The sequence below is a fragment of the Crotalus tigris genome, unplaced genomic scaffold (assembly GCF_016545835.1).
Source record: "Crotalus tigris isolate CLP2741 ecotype Arizona unplaced genomic scaffold, ASM1654583v1 scf7180000018259.218504, whole genome shotgun sequence".
In the NCBI taxonomy this organism is placed as follows: domain Eukaryota; kingdom Metazoa; phylum Chordata; class Lepidosauria; order Squamata; family Viperidae; genus Crotalus; species Crotalus tigris.
The window spans coordinates 190687-210926 of NW_024096908.1; the positions used below are offsets into that span (position 1 = coordinate 190687).

General features: G+C 45.8%; 1 protein-coding gene across 1 annotated transcript; it reads left to right on the forward strand.

Annotated features, from left to right (window-relative positions):
* Positions 1–5658: 5658 nt before the first annotated feature.
* Positions 5659–18693, forward strand: LOC120310658 (fibronectin type III and SPRY domain-containing protein 1-like; the record flags this gene model as incomplete). Its single annotated transcript, XM_039349307.1, has 7 exons — positions 5659–5781; positions 11372–11467; positions 13617–13748; positions 14434–14535; positions 15790–15812; positions 16477–16598; positions 18484–18693. Coding segments are annotated over exons 1-7 (700 nt in total), but the record flags the coding sequence as incomplete, so codon positions are not given.
* Positions 18694–20240: the final 1547 nt, after the last annotated feature.

Sequence of the window (20240 nt, forward strand, 5' to 3'; positions counted from 1 at the left end):
AATTCTGTGAGGAAGAAGGGATCCGCTTGCTTTGTGGATCAGAGATGCCCAGGGCCTGATGCTGGGGAGCAATGAATCGGATCTTGTTGGATAATCATAAATTATTATGAATACAAGAAACAACAGCAGAGGTGAGCAACTAAATTCTCAATTAGTTAGCTTGAAGCGCCCCCTAATGGTCACAGAATGGATTGGCCTAGCAACTCTTGCAAAATTCAGTCCTTGACTTAACCATTGTTGGGTAAATGTTTAACTTTACAGGGACGCTGAAAAAAGTGACTTACGACTGGTCCTCGCGCTTGTGACCATTATAACATCCCCACGGTCATGGGATCAAGATCTAGGGTACTTGGCAGCTAACATGTATTTATGATGGTTGCGGCGGTCCCAGGGTCATGTGATTGCCGTTTGCGACTTTCCCAGCCAGCTTCTGACAAGCGGGATTCACTTAACGACCGTATGATTCACTTTGAGTCCCTTTCCCAATTGGCCCATAATCTCTTCCAGCACTGGGGTAGGACGTTAGAGCAATGTGGATTCATCACCAGAGGGCGGGACGAGAAACAACGGATGGAAACTGATCAAGGAGAGAAACAACCTGGAATTAAGGAGAAACTTCCTAACAGTGAGGACAATTAACCTGTGGAACAGCTTGCCACGAGAAATCATGGGTGCTTCATCACTGGAGGCTTTTAAGAAGAGACTGGACAGCCAGTTGTCTGAAATGGTATAGGGTTTCCTGCCTGAGCAGGGGGTTGGACTAAATGACCTCCAGAGTCCCTTCCAGCTGTACTCTGATTCTGATTCAATAGCTGCCATATTTTGTGGCTTATGCTGGCTAGGGAATTCTGGGAGTCGAAGTCTACACATTTTAAAGTGGCCAAGGTTGGGAAACTCTGCATTAAGGCAATCCAAGCAATAAACTAGTTAACCAATAGACTAGTTAAATAAAGTAACTAAAAAAAAAAACAGAACAAAAAACAACGGCTCAGACCCAGATCTTCCGTTTATATATTTTTTAATTTTATTATTTTATTTTAATACAACCATCCTCCTCCTGCTTGCCCCACAAAACAATTCTGTGAGGTGGGTTGGGCTGAGAGAGAGAGGGGGGGATTGGCCCAAAGTCACCCACTCGGTTTTCTTGCCTAAGGCGGGACTAGAATTTAAGGCAGGACTAGAACTCCCAGTCGCCTGGTGACTGTCCCAGAGTCACTTACCTGGCTTTCATGCCTAAGGCGGGACTAGAACTCACAGTCTCCTGGTGATTGGCCCAAAATCACCCAGTTGGCTTTCATGCCTAAAGCGGGACTAGAACTCACCGTCTCCTGGTGATTGGCCCAAAATCACCCAGTTGGCTTTCATGCCTAAGGCGGGACTAAAACTCACAGTCTCCTGGTGATTGGCTCAAAGTCACCCACCCAGCCAGCTTTCATGTCTAAGGTGGGATTAGAACTCACCGTCTCCTGGTAATTGGCAAGAATTTCACCCAGCCAGCTCTGTACCTTCCAAAAGCTGGAGTTTAGTATACTTTACACATATTTTACATATATTTAAATATGTACTCTTCCTCTTTCCTTGCAATAAAATAGATCTTTTTTTAAAAAAATCTGTATCCTTTTTTCTCTATATATATTAAGAATAGAATAGAATAGAATAGAATAGAATAGAATAGAATAGAATAGAATAGAATAGAATAGAATAACTTCACAACTTCTGTAGGCAGGTTGTTCCACTGGTTAATTGTTCTCACTGTCAGGAAGTTTCTCCTTAGTTCTAGGTTGCTTCTCTCCTTGATTAGTTTCCATCCCTTGTTTCTTGTCCTCCCTTCAGGTGCTTTGGAGAATAGCTTGACTTCCTCTTCTGTGGGTCAACCTCTCAAACACTGGAAGACTGCTATCACCAGCATGATTATTCCTGCACAGGAAGCTTTTCATTCCAGAGGCAAAGAGATGTTTTAATTTTAATTTTTGTTATCCCCAGGCTGCCATTATGTAATGCATTTAACCTAGTTCCTTAGACCAGAGGTCCCCAACCTTTTGGGCACCAGTTCCATGGAGAAAGGTTTTTCCGCGGACTGGAGGGAGCGTGGGTTTTGTGCTGCCTGCCTCCTGCAGATGGGGCTTTGCTTGTTTGTGTGGATCGGTTGCTGGTGTTGAAAGAAAAAAAATCTTCATCAGGGTCCAGTCCAAGCCGGAAATAAACAAAATGGAGACTGCTTTAGAAAGAAGGTGGCAGTTTATTGAAGAGCAGAGCCAGACAGAAAGATGGCTCTGGGAAATAAAACTGACCACATGGAGCAGGGAGTGGGGGGTTTTTATACCTTCTTGGGCTTTTGTTTGGAGTTGTTCCTGGGGCATGAACTTTGACCTGAGTCTGAGTGTGCCTTTCTGGTATTCTGATGGTGGTGGGTTAATCCTATTATGTCCCAAGGGTCATGTCCTGCTTCCCTGGGGCTGTGGCTGATGACTCTTAGATTTTTGGTGTTGATTCTAGGGATCTTTCTTCCTAATCCCAGTTTCCTGACTCCAATCTTTCTGACAAGATTATCACATCTGCATTTCTGCAGACCTGGTTTCTGTTTGGGGCAGAGACACTTGGTGGGTGGGTGTTGGTTTCTGCCTTTAAAATCCTTTGGGAAAATATAATGTTCTGCCTTTTTAATATTTCCCAAAATATTTCTTTCTCTGGATTCTTCCCACACTGGCATGCCACGGTACTGGTCCACAGACTGGGGGTTGGGGACCTCTGCCTTAGACCATCAACCTCTCTTGCCTCATTCAACACATCACAAACTAATCTGAGTTCACACAGCAGAAAACCCCATCCCTGTTTAGAAAATGAGGTCAAATCGTTCACACACACTCACATGCACACCCAGCCAAACCAAGTTAGGAGATCAACTCATTGTGGAGGGTTATGGGTGTTTGTGTGTGGAGGTTTTCAAGTAAAGGTTGGACAACCATTAGTCCAGGATGGTTTAAGGACTAGGAATTCTGGGAATTGAAGTCCACGAGTCATAAAAGAGCCAAGGTTGCCTACCCCTGTTCTAGGCCAAGATTAAGGTGACCAACTTTTTTACAACAAAAAGGAGGACATGAATAAATTGGAGAAAAAATATCGTAAATAAAAGAAACATTGTATTTATTGCAACAATAATACAGAATACACTATAATATGGTAAATGCATAATAAAAAACATTTGTAACAATAACATTTTATATTGTAATTATGCTTACATGCCTATTAATTATTTAAATGAGTACTTTTCCACTGAATGAATATTTTTTGTCAATGTATCATTTTCTAACAATATATTGGAAATATTTGAACAAGAAATATCCTTCATATTGAATTTTATGGCAAGTGCTGCAGCTAGAGTATCAACATTCAATCTCGATTTCTCACTTATCCAAAAATCTACATGGCTGGACTGCGTGGGGTTGGGCGGCGGAGGCAGGTATTGTGAGCCAGGCGTTCCAGGACGGCCACGTAGGTGCGCAGGGTGAGGTGGTGGCAGCACAGGTCAGCACTGTATAGACCACCAGCTGGCTCGGCCCATGGAAGGTCAACTGCCTGCTGCACCCCTGCCCACAGCTGCCCCGCCAGCACCGCTGTCCTGCCGTGGAGAGCTGGCCCTGAGACTCGCAAAGCACCAGCTGAGCCAGCTCCGGCCCTGCAGCTGCCCCCCAACACCACTGCCCACCCTGCGCATCCCCGTAGAGCTGGCCCCACGGCTCACAAAGGCAAAACACCAGCCACGCCGGCTCCAGCCCTGCAGCCAACCCCCCCCAGCCACCCCCCAGCACCACCGCTCACCCTGTGCATCCCCGTAGAGCTGGCCCCATGGCTCGCAATGGCAAAGCACCAGCTGCACTGGCTCTGGCCCTGCAGCTGCCCCCCTAGCCACCCCGCCCAGCACCACCGCCCACCCTGCGTATCACCGTAGACCCGGCCCCGTGGCTCGCAATTGCAGAGCACCAGCCGCCCCGGCTCAGGCCCTGCAGCCACCCCCCCAGCTGCCCCCCAGCACCACCGCCTACCCTGCGCATCCCCGTGTAGAACCGAACAGGGAAGATCAAGAGAAACTTACCGCTCCAGTCTCCTCCAGCTAGGGGGAGTAGCACAGCTCAGGCAAAAGTTGAAAAAAAACATCAAAAAAAGGTCTCGCAACGCCTTCTGAGCGTTTTATGAGGACAAAAAAGCCCTGCAGATAAGTCTTCAAATATAGAAAAAGAGGACATTTAGGAGGACATTTTCGAGGGAGGACAGAACTCCCAAAAGGAGGACGGTATATGGAAAAGGAGGACATTTAGGAGGACACTTTTTGAAGGAGGACAGAACTCAAAAAAGGAGGACTGTCCTTCCAAAAGGAGGACGGTTGGTCACCTTACCAAGATAGAGAAACACTGGCCTAGACCAGGGGTAGGCAACATTGGCTCTTTTATGACTCGTGGACTTCAACTCCCAGAATTCCTGAGCCAGCCATGCTGAGGGGAAAGGGAGAGGTTTCCAAGCTGAGCCATTCTGGCTCAGGAATTCTGGGAGTTGAAGTCCACCAGTCATAAAAGAGCCAAGTTTGAAGACCCCTGGGGTAGGGGTTGGACTAGAAGACCTCTAAGGTCCCTTCCAGCCTTAGGATTCTATGAACCCTCGATTAAATAAAAGGAGGCTTTCCCACAAAAAGCTAGAACTGAAAAAAAAGTCACATAGGTTAAACAAACCAAGTTTGGAATCCTTGACACTGGCTGTGGTTTAGCCAAAAATGACTGGGGAAAAAAATAGGTATGTTGTCAATGCTTTGAGATAGATAGATAGATAGATAGATAGATAGATAGATAGATAGATAGATAGATAGATAGATAGATAGATAGATATAGATAGGTAGATAAATGAGAGAGAGAGAGAGATGATAGATAGATAGATAGATAGATAGATAGATAGATAGATAGATAGATAGATAGATATAGATGATAGATGATAGATAGATAGATAGATAGATAGATAGATAGATAGATAGATAGATAGATAAATGAGAGAGAGAGAGAGAGAGAGATGATAGATAGATATAGATAGATGATAGATAGATAGATAGAGATAGATAGATAGATAGATAGATAGATAGATAGATAGATAATAGGTAGATGATAGATAGATAGATAGATAGAGAGATGATAGATAGATAGAGAGATGATAGATAGATAGATAGATAGAGATAGATAGATAGATAGATAGATAGATAGATAGATAGATAGATAGATAGATAGATAGATAGATAGATAGATAGATATAATAAAAATAAATAAGATATGACCACCAGGAGAATTTAAGTATAAAAAATACTATACTAAAACCAGCAAGCTTTCGTTGGGAACTCCCAACATCGTCAGGACTATAGATAGATATAGATATAGATATTAAATGGATTTGGGTCAAACTGGGAAATCCTTTGTTCGTTTTTCTGTTTCTTTTTCTAGTCTGTATCTCCTTCCCTCTCTCTCTCTCTCCTTTCTCCCCCCCCCCTTTTCTCTTTCTCTGCTGGACTACATCTCCCAGCGTGCCTCTGCAGCTGCGCAGACAAGAAGAGCTTGTGAGTTCAACAGCTCCCAACAGCTTTGTTAATTCCAGAGAAGGCAGGGAGGGAGGGAGGGGGGGGGCAGGCATTAGTGGACAGGCCGTTTCTTCCTTCCCCAAAAGGCCCGCTCCGGAGCTGCTGGAGGCCCCACCACCCCGGAAGCTTGCTCACTTTGCAGGGCAGCCCTGAAGATGGAAGACCAAAAGGTAAGGATGCTTAAGGCAAGGATGCAGCAGCAGCTGGACCAGAAGGGTATCGGATGGCAGGGCTAATGGATCCAAGCTGTCCCCATGGGAAGGAAAGGGGGGTGTCTGTCTCTCTGTCTGTGTCTGGGGCCGGTCTCTGAGCTTTCTGCAACCTGGAGGGCTCTGCAGCTGATCCTCCACCCATCTCCAGCCCGGTCCCTCCTCCATCTCTGCTTTGTCATCCCGGACTTGTGTTTTTAGTTACAACCGGCCGTCCATCCAGCAAAGGAGAGGAGGGTGGGGTGGGGGGGGGGAGAAGAATGGCTGAGGAGCATGGGTCTCCCTGCTCTCTTTGCAGAGGATGTCTCCTTTGAGAGGGAGGGGGCTTTAATTTGGAGGGTTAGGGTTAGGGATATAGACTTAGGACCATCTGCATCCTGGCGAAAACCGAGTGAAGGTTCTAGTCCTCGTGGTTTGGAAAAAAAGCTGGGATTGAAAACGGAATAACCCAGATAGAAAGGGTTATGTTTTTTGCCTTGGGTGGATCGGATTTCTGAGGCTCTGCAAGGAAAGGTGGGGCTGGGTCTTAAGTCCCCCCACCCACAACCACATCTCAGAAGGTTAACCTAGTTCTCTGTGATCAGACTGCAGCCTCGGTGACCTCTCCCTGCAAATTTAAAAGAGAAAGGAAACTCCTTGCATGTAGAAATCCTGTTGATCAGGGCAGCCCCTTGAGCTGCTATGTTTCTAAATGCAGGCATGGATATTTAAAAATCTTGCAGGGTTTCTGCTCTTAAACCTCATCCGGTCGTCTGAAACAGTCCAGATAAAGACCCAAGATGGTCCGGAAAGATTCATAAACTCTTTAGTGAAATACCTGGTTTGTATTCCTACTTTCTATTCCTTGCTGGAAACCCTGGGAAAAGCTTTTGCTAGCCCTGCCTCAGCACGGTATTTTTCTTTTCCGTCTGTGCTTTGATCAAAACCACGAGGACTAGAATCTTGATGTTATTTTTGGGGGGGAGGATGCAGAAGGTTGTAACATAGTCTAGGAAGACGGCTTTCTCAAATTCTGCACAATTGGTTGGCCTGGACAATCTTCTGTCAAGTCAGCCCACAATTCCCATCATGGCCGCTGCGTGGGAGTGATGGGAATTATAGTCCTTTGGAAATGGGAGGTACCAATTAAAAAGTATTTTCATGAGAGAAAACATTACAGAAGGATAAGAAAAAAAACCTTCCCTTCCTTTCCTTTCCATTCCTTTCCTTTTCTTTCCTTTCTCTTCCTTTCCTTTTCTTTCTTCCTTTCCTTTCCTTTCCTTTTCTTTCCTTTCTCTTCCTTTCCTTTCCTTTCCTTTTCTTTCCTTTATCTTCCTTCCTTCCCTTCCCTTCTCTTCCTTTCCTTTCCTTTCCCTTCTCTTCCTTTCTTTCCTTTCTTTCTTTCCTTTCCTTTTCTTTCCTTTCTCTTCCTTCCTTTCCTTTCCTTCCCTTCCCTTCCTTTCCCTTCTCTTCCTTTCTTTCCTTTCCTTTCTTTCACTTTCCTTTCTTTCCTCTTCCTCTTCTTTTCCTTTCCTCTCCTTTCCCAAAACTTATCTGACTCTGAATTTCGGTAAAACGTAGAGCATGGAAGAGGAAACCCAAATTTAGTTGACTTAATGACCTGGGATAATCATTATCTTTCAGCCTGGCCTACCTCGCAGGGACGTTGTGTTAAGATTAAAAGGCCGAAAACCTCATGCGAGGCTGCTAAGCTCTCAGAGGAAATAGGGCCGTTTGATAATCATAAAAATTAGAGATAAACCCTTGAAATGAGAAAGAGTGCCCTGATCCAGTGGTGGGATTCAAGTAGGTGAACAACGGGTTCTCTGTGTGATGCTGCTTCCGGAAGGCCATTCTGGGCCTGGGCAAGAAAAAATTAGCTACCGGTTCTGCTGAAGTGGTACAAACCGGCTGAATCCCACCACTGGTTCCTAAAGTACAAAGTGGCCAGACATTTTTTTTTTTAAAGGAGAGCCAGTATTGCAGCTGAAAATGATGGGCAGAGGAGAAGAAAAAGCACTCTGCACTGTCAGAGACATCCTCCCCCAGACTTAACAATTCTTGATAAGAACAACAAAAAAGTCTTGATAGCGGGTGTGGTAGTACCTGGAGACAGCAGAAGAGAAAGAAAATCACAAAATACAAAGATCTGCAAAGAAAAATAGAACACCTCCCCATCAAAAAAAGCCAACACAGTGCGAGGCTGCATGAACAGAGGGAGAGAATCAAGATTATGTGAAGGGTTAATACCACTTTACAAGGCCTTGGTAAGGCCACACTTGGAATGCTGCATCCAGTTTTGGTCACCACGATGTAAAAAAGATGTTGAAACTCTAGAAAGAGGGCAGAGAAGAGCAACAAAGATGATTAGGGGACTGGAGGCTAAAGCATATAAGGAACGGTTGCTGGAATTGGGGATGTCTAGTTTAACGAAGAGAAGGACGAGGGGGGACAGGATAGCAGTCTTCCAATATCTCAGGGGCTGCCCCAAAGAAGAGGGAGTCAAGCTATTTTCCAAGGCTCCTGAAGATAGGACAAGCAACGGGTGGAAACTCATCAAGGTGAGAAGCAACCTAGAACTAAGGAGAAACTTCCTGACAGTGAGGACAATTAACCAGTGGAACAACCTGCCTCCAGAAGCGGTGAATGCTCCAACCCTGGAAGTTTTTAAGAAGAGACTGGACAGCCATTTGTTCAAAATGGTGTAGGGTTTCCTGCCTGAGCAGGGGGTTGGACTAGAAGACCTCCAAGGTCCCTTCCAGCTCTATTCTGACTGACTAACTGACTGACTGATTGAAGGACCAGAGGTGACATGATAGCCATGTTCCAGTGTTTCAGGGGCTGCCCCAAAGAAGAGGGAGTCAAGCTATTCTCCAAAGCGCCTGAACATAGGACAAGAAGCAACAGATGGAAACTGATCAAGGAGAGAAGCAACCAAGAACTAAGGAGAAACTTCCTGACAGTGAGAACAATTAACCAGTGGAACTACCTGCCTCCAGAAGCAAGAAAGTATCCAAGACAATCTTGCCAAAATTATCTAGTTTAGCCTGTCTGTGACAAAGGCGACATAATACTGAATGGACATGTGTAGAAATTGAACAAATAAATGAACATAATGAGTTCCTGAGATTTAAAAAAAAAAGCTATATTTTTTCCAAATCCTCTGTGTCATCATTGGTATTTCTCTGTCAAAAGGAAGTAAATGGAGGATAGATTCTAGAATATGCTCAAAAAACTCAAAATGGTTGTGTGATTAGAGTCGCCATTTTGGGGATTATGGCATATAAAAACGGATAGCGCCTTCAATATTGTCACTGCCATTTTGACTCTTTTGACCTCTCCCTGTAGACCTCCCCCTGCATAAATATAAAGTATTTAATTATATTTTAAATAAAAATGTGTGTGTGTGTGTGTGTGTGTGTAAAATCTATTCTGTAATTCTATTTCCATTCTATTCTATTCTATTCTTTATTCTATTCATTCTGAATTCTATCCTATCCTATCCAATGCTATCCTATCCTATCTATTGTTATTCCATTCTATATTCTATTCTATTCCATTCTATTCTATTATATTCTACTCTACTCTACTCCCATTCTATTCATTCTGAATTCTACCCTATCCTATCCAATGCTATCCTATCCTGTCCTCTATTGTTATTCCATTCCATATTCTACTCTACTCTACTCTACTCTTTTCTATTCCATCCCATTCTATTTTCTATTATTTTCTATTTTATTCTATTTTCTATTTTATTCTATATTCTATTCTATTATATTCTATTCTACTCATTCTGAATTCTACCCTATCCTATCCAATGCTATCCTATCCTGTCCTCTATTGTTATTCCATTCCATATTCTATTCTACTCTACTCTACTCTACTCTATTCTATTCTTTCCTATTCCATCCCATCCCATTCTATTTTCTATTCTATTCTATTCTGTTCTGTTCTGTTCTGTTCTATTCTATTCTATTCTATTCTATTCTATTCTTTATTCTATTCATTCTGAATTCTACCCTATCCTATCCAATGCTATCCTATCCTGTCCTCTATTGTTATTCCATTCCATATTCTACTTTACTCTACTCTACTCTACTCTACTCTACTCTACACTCTACTCTACTCTACTCTACTCTACTCTACTCTACTCTACTCTACTCTACTCTACTCTACTCTACTCTACTCTATTCTATTCTATTCTATTCTATTCTATTCTATTCTATTCTATTCTATTCTATGTAAACTTCCAAGAGGCACTCAGGTGAGATGGGCAAGGCTTTCCTAGGATCGTACAGTAGATAATTCAAACAGGTAAATGCAGCCCAGACATAAAACATTGGATTGCACTGGGTCCACCACAGTGGTGAACATGGGCCAAACATGGAAAAGCAAAGACATCAGCCTGCCAATCCAATGTAGGTTAGTCCGCTCTATGTTGTGCTCTCCGTGACTTCCTCTGGTTGTGAACATTGGACCTTAAATAAGCAAGACAGGAAGAAATTCAACTCGTTTGAGCCTCAGACATGTCGCTGGAAGGCAACAATGACACAACTGTGTTTCACTTGTTTGGGCCAAGTCACATGGGAGCATTCACCAGAGAAAGCAATTATGTCGTGAAGAGTTAGCAATGAAAGGAAACTGGGCCATCAAAGAACCGCCATCAAAGCTGACACCATCCAGAGCACAGAACATAGAATAAAAGAGTTGAAAGGGACCTTGGAGGTCATCTAGTCCAACCCCTGCTCAGGCAGGAAACCCTCTACCATTTTAGACAAATGGCTGTCCAGTCTCTTCTTAAAAACTTCCAGTGTTGGAGCATTCACCACTTCTGGAGGCGGGTTGTTCCACTGGTTAATTGTTCTCACTGTCAGGAAGTTTCTCCTTAGTTCTAGGTTGCTTCCCTCCTTGGTGAGTTTCCATCCGTTGCTTCTTGTCCTGCCGTCTGGTGCTTTGGAAAATTGTTTGTCCCCCCCCCCCTCCTCTTTGATCAACTCAAAGAAGTAATGCAAAATGGGAAGATGTGGAGAGAATGGTCTTATTAAATTACCAAGAGTCAGACGCAGCTGAACGGATAACATCGTCATGAAATCTGATAAATAGAAATAATAAATAAATAAAGGCCTTTGAAGTGAAAAAGTGCGATTCAATCTATGTATGGTAGGTTAAAATGGTTTAACTTGGTGATTCTCAACCTTGACAACTTGAAGATATGTGGACTTCAACTCCCAGAATTCCACCCCTCTTAAAGCATGCTGGATGGGGAATTCTGGGAGTTAAAGTCCACCCATCCTAACACATGCCGGCAGGGGGATTCTGGGAATTGAAGTCCACCCATCTTAAAGCATGCTGGCTGGGGGATTCTGGGAGCGGAAGTCCACCCCTCTTAAAGCATGCTGGATAAGGTTTTGAAGTTGAAGTCCACATATCTTCAATATATTGGCATGGTTGAGAAACACTGGTTTAAGTTATGCATAAATATATCCGTTTGAGCCTGGGAAAGGATAGGAAGCAAGAATCCAAGATTAACGCCAGATTATTATTTTTTTCCCCCTTTTTTGGGTGGGGACAGGATGACCTGCGGAAGATCATCACGACCCTCGCGGTGAAGAATGAGGAGATCCAAAATTTCATCTATTTGCTCAAGCAGATGCTTCAAAATGTGGAGGTAACTGGGTTGGAGTTAACCTTAAAATGGTTTATCCAGGTGTTCTGGAGGCAACAGGGCTCACCTGGGGTTTTATTGGGCCTGAAAGCTCCACAGCTGGTGAAATCAGTGTTCTTGATTTATTTATCTCTTTATTACATTCTTATCAACCTTTTATTATTTGATAAGGAACTCAAGCTGGCAAACATACATAATAATCCCTCCTTCCTCTTCCTATTTTCCCCACAGCGACAACCCTGTGAGGTGGGTTGGGCTGAGAAAGAAAGAGTGCCCTAAATTCCTTAGCCCGCTTTCATGCCTAAGGTGGGACTAGAACTCACCGTCTTCTGGTGATTGGCCCAACGTCACTCAGCCAGGTTTCATGCCTAAAACAGGGTTAGAACAGTCTCCTGGTAATTGGCTGAAATTAATCCAACCGGCTCTCACGCCAAAGACAGGACTAGAACTCACCGTCTCCTGGTGATTGGCCCAAAGTCACCCAGCTGGCTTTCATGCCTAATGCAGGACTAGAACTTTCCATCTCCTGTGATTGGCCCACCCAGTAAGCTTTTAACCCTAAAGAGGGACTAGAACTCTCCATCTCCTGATGATTGGCTCAAATTCACCCAGCCAGCTTTCATACTTAAAGCAGAACTAGAACCCGCCATCTCCTGGTGAATGGCCCAAATTCACCCAGCAAGCTTTTATGCCTAATGCAGGACTAGAACTCTCCACTTCCTGGTGTTTGTACCACCCAGCTGGCTTTCACACCTAAGGAGGGACTAGAACTCACCATCTCCTGGTGATTGGCCCAAATTAACCCAGCCAGCTTTCATGCCTAATGAAGGTCTAGAACTCTCCATCTCCTGGTGATTGGCTCACCCAGTAAGCTTTCATCCCTAAGGCGGGACTAAAACTTTCCATCTCCTGATTGATTGGCCCAAATTCACATATCTAAGTAGGGACTAGAACTCACCATCTCCTGGTGTTTGTCCCACCCAGCAAGCTTTCATGCCTAATGCAGGACTAGAACTCGCCATCTCCTGGTTAAATGGCCCAAATTTACCAAGCAAGCTTTTATGCCTAATGCAAGACTAGAACTCGCCATTTCCTGGTGTTTGTACCACCCAGCAAGCTTTCACGCCTAAGGAGGGATTAGAACTCTCCATCTCCTGGTGATTGGCCCAAATTCACCCAGCCAGCTTTCATGACTAATGAAGGACTAGAACTCTCCATCTCCTGGTGATTGGCTCACTCAGTAAGCTTTCATCCCTAAGGCGGGACTAAAACTCTTCATCTCCTGATTGATTGGCCCGAATTCACCCAGCTGCCTTACATACCTAAGTAGGGACTAGAATTCACCATCTCCTGGTGATTGGTCCACCCGACAAGCTTTCACGTCTAAGGCGAGACTAGAACTCCCCGTCTCCTAGTGATTGGCTCAAAGTCACCCAGCCGAATTTCATCCCTAAGACGGGATTGAACCCCCCCCCCTCCGTCTCCTGTTTATTTTTATTTTTTGTTTATGGAAAGTAGCCATAAAAATTTACAACTGTGAATTTCTTTAGAGCAGTGGTTCTCAACCTTTTTAATGCCGCAATCCCCAACCGGTCGTAAGTTGAGAACTACTCAACCGGTCGTAAGTCGAGGACTACTCAACTGGTGCAGCACCGTTTGCAGAATGGGACTTTTGGCGGGCTCAGTAGGGCAAAGACAGCCTGGACAATTCCTATTGGCTTTTGAAAGCCAATAGAATTAGACTCTATTCAAGAGAGTCTATTCTATTGGCTTTCAAAAGCCAATAGAATAAAAGGGAGTAGCACAGCTAAGGAAAAGAGGGGAAAAAATGGCGGACTGCGTTGTTTGGCGACCCCCGTGAAATGATCGTTCGACCCCAAATGGGGTCCCGACCCACAGGTTGAGAACCACTGCTTTAGAGGGTCCTTGCCCATTTTGAGTTGTCCCAAGATTTGGGGCATTATTCCACCTGGAAATTTAGCCAAGAGGTGGGATTCAGGAATTTGGGGGACACCAGGTTGAGTTTCTGCTAAGCACCCACAAACACACACTGCTCGACACCCCGAATCACAAAGGAGGGAGCATCCCAACTCTCCAGTCACCTCAGGGCAGAGATGACCTCCAGCTTCGTCTTCTCTCTTCTCCCTGCCAGAGTAATTCGAACCGGGTCCAAGACGATCTGGACGCTGAGTTCCAATCTCTGTACGTCCTGCTGGACGAGCTGAAGGAAGGGATGTTGATGAAGATCAAACAAGATCGAGCCAGCCGGACTTACGAACTGCAGGTAAAACCCGCTCAGCTAAAGAGCCGCTGTGCATTATTGGTTTCAGAGACGGATGGCTGAGAAAGACAACCCATAGATTCAATACTGGCTGGGGGATTCTGGGAGTTGAAGTCCACCCTTCTTTAAAGCCGCCAAGATCGAAAAACACCGTTCGGACAGCTTTGGCCCCCCTCCCCCCGAAGAATTGTTACTTAAGGTAGACTGCGCTGGAAGATGGAGGCTCCATTTAAGGCTGCCTCAAAGTGTGAGCGTCCTGGGTCTTCGTGTTGCTGCCCTCTAGTGGTCACTTGTCTATTTGCAGCTTAAGAGGTAGCCCTGGTGTTACGGGTACAGGTAGTCAAATTTATCTGAGTTTTGCAGCCCTCTCCATCTTGTGCCAGTGAGTTCCTCAGGACAAAAACGCAGAGTGCCAGATGTTGACTTGAACCCAAATCCCTCAGCCAATCTCTCCGCCTTTGACCTCCCCCCCCCCTCTGAATGGCAATCTCGCTTAAATCAAAATCCAGATTTTTTTTCTTTTTTAAATTACATTAATTTGAATTCAGAGCAAGAAAATAAAAAGAGGGCCAGCCAAACCTCTTTATACCCGCTCTTTTCAATTTTTATTTTTTTACTTTTTTGCTAAAATCTCCCTTTTGGGGGCGGGGGGGGGGATGCTCTCTCTCTGCTTGTCTTTCGCACCCAGAACCAGCTGGCGGCGTGCACAAAAGCCTTGGAAAGCTCAGAGGAACTTTTAGAAACCGCCAACCAGACCCTCCAAGGGGCTGAAAATCAGGATTTCCACCAGGTAAAAGAATAATTCCTAGCTGTGTGTGTCTGTGCATGTGTGTGTGTGTGTGTGTGCGCACGTGCGCGCATAATTACACAATGAATTGGGCAAAGGATGCAAAGCCATTGGCTAAATATGTGTCAAGAGATTCTGTGATAGCTTGATTGTGCCTCCTTCTAAGCTGGCACGCTGATGGACGGCTATAACTCCTTGGATCCCCCACAAGTCGGGGGCTGTGGATGATGGGTACTCTTATCCAACCGTTTTTGGAGAACATTGATTCAAACGTCACGATGACCCCGGATTTGGACGGATCCCAGCCCATCACGTGGGTTGGGTGACATCTGGGGGAGGAAGGCGTCATACGTTTATTGATCTTAGTTTGCCCTTGCCTACCTCACAGGGTCCTGAGGAAGATAAAAAGGGCCCAGATTTGGATAGATCCCAGCCTATCGCATTCGCTGGACGACATTTGGGTGGGTTTACAGGTAGTTCCTCGACTTACGACCACAACTGAGCCCAAAATTTCCGTTGCTCAGTGAGACAGCCGTTAAGTGAGTTTTGCCCCGTTTTACGACCTGTCTTGACGCCGTCGTGAAGTGAATCCTGCAGTTAAGTTAGCAACACAGAAGTGAATCTGGCTTCTCCAACGGACGTTGCTTCTCAGACGGTTGTAAAAGGGGATCACATGACCCCGGGACGCTGCAAACGGTCATAAATACGAACCCGTTGCTAAGTGGCCCAGTTTTGATCACTTGGCCATGGAGGAAGCTGCAACGGTTGTGAAGTGTGAAAAAGGATCGTAAGTCACTTTTTTCAGTGCCGTTGTAACGCTGAATCATCACATAACGAATCGTCGTAAGTCGAGGACTACCTATATTATATTAATCCGCCTTCACCTGCTTCTTGGGAGGGTTCTTGGGAGGATAAAAAGGTCCAGACGTGGATGGATCCGAGCCTGTCACATGACTGGATGATATTTGGGTGGTTTATTATATTTTTAATTCACCTTGGCCTACCTCGCAGGGTTCTTGGGAGGGTAAAAAGCATAGGGGAAGGCAGAGGGCGGTGGGAGTTATTTTCTGCATGCGTGCAATGGATGGCAGCTTTGCATGCTTCCCGGGGGCTTCCTGTCTACAACGCTCTTGAAACAAACGTGAGCAATGCTTCTTTAATTCATCTTTGTGATACCTTCCTTGCTTTTTCTTCTTCTTTTTTTCTCTCTCTCTTCCTCCGCCCTTCTTTCTCCCTCCTCCTTGCGCTGCTTCGAAGGCTGCTAAACAGATCAAGGACAGGTAGGCCACTCCTGGAACACACCTGGATGCCAAAAGTCAGCTTTTGGCCTTGTCATTTTCTCTGGGGTGGGAAAAGGGGGCATAAAATGTCTCTTAAGATGGCTCTAAGATGTCTGGACTTCAACTCCCAGAATTCTCCACTCTGCTGGCTGGGGGAATTCTCGGAGTTGAAGTCCAAATATTTTAGACGAGCAGAGTTTGAGAAATGCTGGTTTCTATAGTCCAAACTGAAGCTGGCTCTTAGCGAGATTCATTCGCCCACCGACTTGTAGGCAAGGGTGAAGTGCACTCTGCCCATGCCCCAGCGTCCCCTCGACTTCCCATTGCCTCGGCCAGCCAGCCTGTCTTCCTACATGTCCTTGGGGATGGTTGCTTGATCAGGGGAATCAAAGTCACTCTTCGCATGCTCAGAAGTTCTTGGGTTTTGCCCTGCAGCTAGACCCTGCTGGGTTTAACACACACCTCCTGCCAGCCCTCTGCACATGCTTTGTAGACATCTGAACTTTGGCGGGGTTGGATCCGGGCGCTGGGTTCTTTGCATGTCGCCTTCTCCGCCACGTTCCTCCGCCATCTCTCCGATCCCTCTTGCTAGGCGGTGAAAGACATGGGGGGGGGGGAATCTGACGGTGCGCCTTTCTCACTCGCCTCTCCTTCCCCTCCATAGCGTGACGATGGCCCCAGCCTTCCGCCTCTCGCTCAAGGCTAAAGTAACCGACAACATGAGTCACTTGATGGTGGATTTTGCCCAGGAACGCCAAATACTACAGACTCTCAAATTCCTGCCAGGTGATTTGGAAAATGTTGTTTTCCTTCTGCAGGCTAGGCTAGATTTTTTTTTTTCAGCTGAAGACTACCAAGTCCATGGTTCACAGCCAGGGTGCTCTGAGCACTGGCACTCTCCAGGCGTAGTTTGGTTAGATTTTTTTAAAAATCCCGCCTTGAATTCTTTATCAGTAACTCACAGCGGTGAATGGATGTAATGTTCCCTCCTGTTTTCCCTGTAACGACAATCCTGTGAGGTAGGTTGGGCGCTGAGAGAGAGAGAGAGAGAGAGAGAGAGAGAGAGAGAGAGAGAGAGAGAGAGAGAGAAAGGGACTGGCCCAATCACAAAGCTGGCTTTCATTCCTAGGGTGGGACTAGAACTCACCAATCTCCTGGTGAGTGGCCCAAAATCACCCAGTTGGCTTTCATGCCTAAGGCGGGACTAGAACTCACCAATCTCCTGGTGATTGGCACAAAATCACCCAGCCGCCTTTCATGCTTAAGACAGGACTAGAACTCACCAATCTCCTAATGATTGGCCCAAAATCACCCAGTTGATTTTCAGGCCTAAGGCGGGACTAGAACTCACCATCTCCTGGTGATTGGCCCAAAATCACCCAGTTGGCTTTCATGCCTAGGGCGGGACTAGAACTCACCATCTCCTGGTGATTGGCGCAAAATCACCCAGTTGGCTTTAATGCCTAGGGTGGGACTAGAACTCACCATCTCCTAGTGATTGGCCCAAAATCACCCAGTTGGCTTTCAGGCCTAAGGCGGGACTAGAACTCACCAATCTCCTGGTGATTGGCACAAAATCACCCAGCCGCCTTTCATGCTTAAGACAGGACTAGAACTCACCAATCTCCTGGTGATTGGCCCAAAATCACCCAGTTGGCTTTCAGGCCTAAGGTGGGACTAGAACTCACCAATCTCCTGGTGATTGGCACAAAATCACCCAGTTGGCTTTCAGGCCTAAGGTGGGACTAGAACTCACTAATCTCCTGGTGATTGGCACAAAGCCACCCAACCAGCTTTCATGCTTAAGATGGGACTAGAACTCATCATATCCTGGTGATTGGTCCAGAGTCACAGAGCCGGTTTTGAGACCTAAAGGAGGATTTCAACTCACTAGCTCCTTGTTACTAACCTGGCGCCTTAAGCACTACATCAAACTGCTTTACAGGTAGTCCTCAACTGACAACCACAATTGGAACCAGAAAATTCATTTTTAAGCAGTACAGTCATTAAGTGGGGCATCGTGTAACTGAATATGATTGGCAATGATATTGGAGCTGTCATTAGAAGGGAGACCAGACCATAGTTGATGTGCAGGAATCACCGTTCCTTACCCAGGAAAGTCAAAATAGTAACTGGGGTGAAAAGCTAAAACCATTGGGTTTTTTTGCTTTTTTTTGGGATGGTTGAACTTCAGCTCCCAAAATCCCCTAACTGCTATCTGTGGACTTCAACTCCCAGAATTCCTTAGCCAGCATGCGACTGGATAGCTGGCTGGGGAATTCTGGGAGTTAAAGTCCATATATCTTAAAGGAGCCACGTTTGAAAAACTGCTTTAAAGGTATCCTGGTACTAATCAACCTCTTCAAAAACTAAGGGAAATTAAAATTGAATTAATTAAAACGGAATTCCCAAAAGAGCCAGAAATGCCATTTTTCTGTTAGGATCTGCAATCATTTTTAAATTAATTGGCACCTATTTATTGAAGCTGTGGGGATAGTGAGTTATTTTCAAAAACCCTCATTGCCTCCATCCGGGCCTCCCATCTTGAGTGACCGACGCAGAACTTGAAGAGGCAATGGAATCTCCTAGGAAAAGGGGCTAGTCCCTGGTGAGGCTGAAACGAGAATCCCGATAGTGAACCCTTTCTTTATCTCTCTGATTTGAAACCTAGTTCCCAGCGCGCCCGAGATAGACGTCGCCGAATCCTTGGTGGCCGACAACTGCGTAACCCTTGTTTGGAAAATGCCGGAAGAAGATAACAAGATTGACCATTATGTGCTGGAATATCGCAAAACCAACTTTGAAGGGCCGCCTCGGGTCAAGGAAGACCATCCCTGGATGGTTATTGAAGGGATCAAACAAACCGAGTATACGCTGTCTGGTAAGGCAAGCTGGTCAGGACAACAGATCTGGTTCAAATCTTCCTTCCTGGGCGGAGGGTGTCAAAGAGGCTACCACTTATGGGGGTGGGGGACTACCTTGCCCATCATCTAGACCAGTGGTTCTCAACCTTTTTAATGCCACGACCCCCAACCGGCCGTAAGTCGAGGACTACCCAACCGGGAGTGCCGCGCATGCGTGGTGCCGCCCCCTGCGCCGGCCGAGGCGTAGCTGGCAAGGGGCAGCGACGGCGCAGGGCGACCACCGGCTGGGCCCCCAGCTGGCCCAGCCCAAGGGAGGTAAGGCACCCGCTGGGCCCCACGCGCGCCAGCAACCCTCCCTGCGCCCGCCGGCCTCCCACCTCCCACCCCTGGCCCTCTTTTACTTACATTTTTAGTAGTTGCTCAGCAGGGAGGGGTGGAAACTTCCAGACAGCTGGCCTTCGCTGCAGACAACTTGCAGCACTGTTTGCAGAATGGGACTTTTGGCGGGCTCAGCAGGGCAGTGACAGCCTGGACAATTCCTATTGGCTTTTGAAAGCCAATAGAATTAGACTCTATTCAAGAGAGTCTATTCTATTGGCTCTCAAAAGCCAATAGAATAAAAGGGAGGAGCACAGCTAAGGAAAAGGGGGAAAAATGGCGGACTGTGTTGTTTGGCGACCTCCGTGAAATGGTCGTTCGACTCCAAATGGGGTCCCGACCCACAGGTTGAGAACCACTGATCTAGACAGATGGAATTCATACTCGGTCTGAGGATGCTAAAGAGGTCTGGAACAAGCCATGATGATGTCAGGTTTGTTGGGATGACAATTTGCCCAAGTCATGATGTCATGTCCATTACAATGACATATTGCACAAACCACAATGATATCAATCAATTTGAATAGAGCTGGAAGGGACCTTGGAGGTCTTCTAGTCCAGCCCCGTGCTGAAGCAGGAGACCCTGGCCTAAACCTTTCCAGACAAGTGGCTGTTCAGTCTCTTCTTAAAAACCTCCAGTGATGGAGCACCCACAACTTCTGGTGGCAAGCTGTCCCAATGGTTAATTGTCCCAACTGTTAGGAAGTTTCCCTTTAATTCCAGATTGCTTCTCTCCTTGATCAGTTTCCAGCCATTGTTTCTCATCCTTCCCTCTGGTGCTTTGGAGAATAACATGACCCCCTCTTCTTTGTGGCAGCCCCTCGAATACTGAAACACTGCTATCATGTCTCCCCTATTTCTTCTTTTCTTTAAATTAGCCAAACCCAAGTCCTGCAGCCGTTCTTCGTATGTTTTAGTCTCCAGGCCTTTGATCATCTTAGCTGCTCTTTGAATTTTTTTCAAAATCTCAACATCTTTTTTGTGATGTGGTGACCAAAATTGGCTGCATTATTCTAGGCGTGGTCTCACTAGGGTTTTATAAAGTGGTACTAATACTTCGCGTGAATCTTGATTCTATGCCTCTGTTTATACAACCCAGGATTGTATTAGCTTTTTTGACAGCTGCCGCACACGGCTGGCTCACGTTTAAGGGATCGTCCACTAGCACTCTTGTGTCTGTTAGAAT